A 5545-nucleotide genomic window follows, 5' to 3' on the forward strand; every position below is an offset into this window, starting at 1 on the left:
GATAAGTACTAGATAGTTGGACAAGAAGGTTTTAGTTTATCGTTGATGTCTTCTGCCTTTGTAAACAACAATAATTATTTGGTTATAGTAACATCCAACCTTATTTTCAGTCTTTGTGTAAGGTTTTGTCTATCTTTTGTTGATGATGATTTTGGATTCGATATTTGAGGTAATTCATATATTGATTAATAGAAAAATGATTTACCCTTTACTTGTATTAATGAAAATTTTAAATTAGTCGCCCTTTTCCAGATTTGAGGGCATTACAATCTATATTCCAAATGAAATTTTTATTGATATTGCATTACCAAAAATACAAACGAGTCGGGAAGCGAGGCTAAACTTGAATCAGGGAACGGGGTTGAGTCGAGGATAGGCTCATTAGGCACCCGGGACAGGATGCAATTCCTTGCACTCGCCAGGGGCAAGGACCGTGACCAAGAACCGGGGCCGAGCATCATATAACCCACCCTATCCCCACTTTGTTACCATGTCTAACATAAACACACCAACCAAAATAGTATTTTACTATTTTGAGAGTAAATTACACTCTTGGTCCTTATTGTTGTCACTCACTATCAATTCTTATCCATATTTTGAAGTAATTACATTTTTGGTCGCCATTGTTGCCACTTTATTAAACTTTTGGTCCCTTTGACTAATGTTTATTAAAAAAAATCGGTTAACTTAATGATATGTTTGGTCTTCTAATAATTTCTTTGACTTCAATTAAAAAATTAAAAAAATGTTATTATAATATTATATTATAAGTTATGATATTATATTATATTAACATATAGACATATATCTATAAACATGACTTGAGAAAACACTCATCTTCACCATTATAAACACAACTTGAGAAACACTCATCTTTACCATATATTTATAAACACAACTTGAGAAACACTCATATCTTCATAGCCGACTCTTTCAACACCCTCCCCCTTTCCCACACCCCTCCCCCTATCCGACAGAAAGATCTGATGGAACTCGAACCCAGCCCCCAAACTTGCTCTGACAATCTTTACGAGTATCTCAAATTTTCTTTGCCCCCTTTTTATTTCTAGTGATCTGCTTTGATAGAGAGTTATAGAATGTAAGCTTTCACCTACAAAACCCCATTGTTTTTGCTTGCTTCAACGGAGAGTTACATAGTCTCGACCTCCATCTCTTTAGGTTTGGTTTTGATTCGTCGGATCTAAAAATAAGTTTATAGTTTTGCTTTTTTGGGCCTTCCTGCTTGTGTTTATTCTCCATAGAAGATAATTGTCGTTAGTCCCTATGATTTGTCCTTTTCTTCTACGGCAATCCACCCCAAACAATACCCCCCCCCCCCATTTCTTCTTCTTTGTTGTTGTTGCAGGTAGTGATCTGTCATAGTTGTTTGTCCCTATGAGCTCGAACGATATGTGGGTTTGCTTGTGTAAAAATTGATCTGTGGGTTCATTTGATGCCTTTATTGAAGAAAGGATTTTGGCCGAAGAAGATAGTTGGATCTGGGTCGGGGTTATAAAAAATAATATTTTAATAAAAGTAAAATGAGAAAAGGACAAAAGAAGTTAAAAAACCCAAAATACCCTTAAGTTAACGAATCAATTTAACACGAGTTAGTGATAAGGACCAAAAATGTAACAAATTAACAACCAAAGTAACAAAAGTATAATTATTTAAAATAAGAAAGATATTTGACAGCGACGGACAACCTCATGGACCAAAAATAAAATTTACTCCTCTTTTTATAATTTTGAATTGTTGGAAAGGAAGTCAAACATGACGACAGTCGGATAAAAGCGGTGTTGGATGCCACGTGTACTCACCGTCTTTTACTCTTACGCCTTCTCACCGATGAACCCAACGTCAACTCCAAAACCCTAAATTCAAATCCCAAATCTTCTCCAACTCCACTATCCAATTTCGATCAATCCGGTAATGCTCTCCTCCAAGTCATCCAAATGGCTCCACCGCCTCCGCTCCTCCAGAGGCTTTCCGGATTCCGATCACATTAACCTGGAGCACTTCCTCTCTAATTCGCTCCACAAAATTGATCCCCAAACGTCTACGGATTCTGCTCCTCTGGATAAAAGACCCCGTCTTGAGAAACGTGATGATGGTGAAGCCATCCAAGGGCGTGATATAATAAACAATGTACTGTCGGAGCTGTTTCAAATGGGAGAATTTCAGGATTCGTCGAGAATCAAGAGGAAAAAGAATTGTAGGAAACAACAGTGCCCTAGAATCTGTGTTCTTTCGACAAATTCGGATGCTCAAGACGTCCCTGTTCAAAAGGACAAGGATTCTTCGCCGTTGTTGCCATTGACTCTCACCAATAGACGTAAAGTAAAGGAGCTCAATCAAGAGTTGAAGGTTACGGAGCGTGTAGAAGAGGAGGAGGAGAAAGGTTATTGGGATCTTTCGGCTTATTCGCAAACAGAGGTTACGGTTATCGATACTAGTGTTCCATCTTGGAAGTTTGAGAAGATGTTGTATAGGAGAAAGAATGTTTGGAAGGTTGGGGATAAGAAAGGCAAGGGATTAATGAGCGGTGATAGAAAGAAGAGAAAGGAACTTATGAATGAGAATGGTGATGTAGAGAAGAAGAAATTGAAGCATTGTAGTTCTTCATCCAAGTCGGGAGATGTAGAAGAGGGCGGGTTGAAGAAGAAGAAAAAGAAGAGGTTGAAGGCTTGCAATTCATCCAAGTATGTCGAGAACGATGAAGCTATAGTTCGATCAAAATCCACTCAGGTAAACCTTTTCAGATTCAACCTCTGTTTTCAGTCTCTATGTGTATATGATGACCAGTGCTGTTATTTTAGTGCCAATACTTGTGATCTCCATGATGTTTTGTTGGATTTCTCTTATGTGATGACTTATGAAACGCATGTTTAAGATGTATATAGATAGTTTGATTGCTGCTTGATTAGAGTTGGTGTGAATGTTAAGATGATCTGCATTGTCATTTGGATCATGGGAAGAATCATAAAAATATCATGCTGATTACTTTGTAGTTATTCATTTGCTACAACCTAAAATTCAGACAATGGAAAACTATATAAGGGCACTCACTTCAGGGTTTTTCCTACGCTGGCATTGAACATTGCGGGTCCATGCATAATTTCCTTAATTAGGAAAATCTTCTATCTATAACTATAATCATTGACTGATTTTGCTTTGTGCCTCCGCATTAATCATGTTTCCCCAATCTGTTTGTGTTTTTATTTGTATCTACGAGGTGTGGGCACCTATGTAAATGTTCTAGCTAACTTATGAAAAAAGTTACTTGTTCTATGATTTCATGTGTGTATGCTCTGATTTCTAGTTTGAAGCAGCCTCACTGCTAAATTTCTCTGAGAAGTTATTATCATGGTTGAGTGGCATTAATCGGTGTGATTGCTAACTTGTTATGCATTGTACCCCTCTAAAATGTCTATAGCAATGATGATTTAAAGATGATATGCAGGACCTATGCACAACAAAATCTTTTGAAAGGCTTAGATTCAATTTTCCCAACTAATATGCAATCGATGAGCTAATTTAGATGGTCTTCTGTCACCTCTTTTAAGTCATATGCCATCTATCCAGATGGTGAATAAACACAGTTGGCATGATGGACCGACCATATGCTAATAAATGTCCATGGCAATGATCTTGGACCAATTTTGATCACGTTGCAACTACTACTTGCAGTTTTCCCCTCGAGGAATAGTCATTTTAATAGTTACGTCGACTCTTGTAGGTCCTTGCTCATATGTATTTATTTTAGTATGATCATAAAGCACCTAGTACTTCTGTTTGAGTACGACTTCCAAGATCTTGTGGAATTGTGCTTTATTGAGTTGTGTTACTTTGTTTGGGATTACAGCAGCCGCCTATTCTACTGAATTGTGATGATATTATTCCACATTGTTGAAAGATGGTTTGTGTTATCTAATCACTAATTATTGATCCATGCATATCAATTAAAAAGTTGCAATTTCTTATTTTGATTTACATACTCTTCCTCTACATAGAAGCTTCATAAAAAGAATACAATGACATATTAGATATATAGTTTCTGCTTTAGGTTATCAAGAGTTGCATTGTTAACAAAAAAAAATTCATCAGCACATCACGTTCTCATTAAATGACGTTACCGTAGTTGGTTTACAACGCTTCTTCATGGAATGCGATATAAGGGGCTGAGCAAGTACTCAAATTTTTTTATATTATCATTTGTAGGGACATGAACAGTGCAAGACGTTGGTAGCAGTGCATGACAAGAAGCAGGATAATTGTAGCCAAGTACAAGAAAAGAGGCATGTGATGTCTTACCATACATAAGTACACTCTTGATAGTATAGGACTGTAGGAAAAAAATAGTTTGTTCTCCCCTCACGGGCATTATTTTTGCAGTTCTTCCCTCAAGAAACAAATAGATGGAGGGTCTTCTGTGATTATTATTAAAAGCATTCCGACAACAAATAAAAAGGATATTTCAGGCATTTCAAAGAGCTGTGTGAAATCTACGCAGAAATAGTAAAAGGGTTTGATAGATATGGTATTTGGAAGATCTGGGTGGTGGAGGAGCTTGAGATAAAGACACATCTTGGTTAATGGCATGGGCAGAAGCAGAAGTTGGGTTGAATTGCTTTCAAATGAAATCTAACTTCAAGGGGAAGGTAATCTTGTGATGCCAGCCGGCTGCCATAAAGCAAACAAGTTCCGAACCTTTTTATCTTCTGGTTTGAATATTTTTCTGAAGAAAGGTGTCCAATATGCCAAATCTGTCGCTGGCTTGCTTCGCAATTTATAGCAGAGGGTAGCCCCCCTTTTTAGTAGACTCCCAATTTTATCTTAGACATGCATGCTTGCCTTATTTACATTGTTGCTACTTCTTTTTGCTTCTTCGAGCCGGACCTAGGAAACCTTTATATAACGTATGGTGCAAGATGGATCTTGTTTTTATCGTTAAAGATGGATATCTCCATGTGTACAAGAGTCATTGGGGTTAGGGAAACGAGTCTTTTACCTCACTCCCTACCTTTCACCTCTAGGAAGATTGGGTTACTCGATATCATTAAACTAAAGACCCTTTTATTGTTAACATTTCCTTGTCAGCATTCCTATTACCAACCCATCAAGTGCCTAAGGCTGCTAGATGAATTGGTTGGTCGGATTGAGGGCATTTGAATTACCCAACTTTAATTATTTCGGCCTAGTGAATTCTAACTCGATCAAAACACTTGTAATGTACAATTCAATCCTACTAAAATACATATCGGGTTTGTGTTTATGCACTTATACCTGGCACATAAGGGGGATTTCAACATCGACCTCTAGGATAGAAGTATGTTCGTGTCTTTAAAGACCTTTTGCAGTTTTTTCCCTCAAGAAATTCATATTCCATAGGATCCTACAAACTAAACTGGTTCCAATGAATAGTTGTAGCCCTGGTCGCTAACCAATCATCATTCCAAGACCACGACAAAGTTTGGTGGTTTCATTAGTAAATTTTGCAGCTTTTTCATAGAATGAAATAGTATTTTTCTATGGTGATAGCCAT

The 5545-nt window shown here is 37.2% G+C and overlaps 1 protein-coding gene across 1 annotated transcript; it reads left to right on the forward strand.

Moving 5' to 3' along the window:
* Positions 1–1798: 1798 nt before the first annotated feature.
* On the forward strand, positions 1799–4925 carry LOC112525549. The gene is made up of 3 exons (XM_025135716.1): positions 1799–2748; positions 4222–4298; positions 4396–4925. Exons 1-3 carry the CDS (start codon positions 1933–1935, stop codon positions 4517–4519), a joined length of 1017 nt encoding a protein of 338 aa, XP_024991484.1. The 5' UTR covers positions 1799–1932; the 3' UTR covers positions 4520–4925.
* The last annotated feature ends 620 nt before the right edge of the window (positions 4926–5545 follow it).

Source organism: Cynara cardunculus, assembly GCF_001531365.2.
Source record: "Cynara cardunculus var. scolymus isolate 2C chromosome LG 13, CcrdV1, whole genome shotgun sequence".
NCBI lineage: Eukaryota > Viridiplantae > Streptophyta > Magnoliopsida > Asterales > Asteraceae > Cynara > Cynara cardunculus.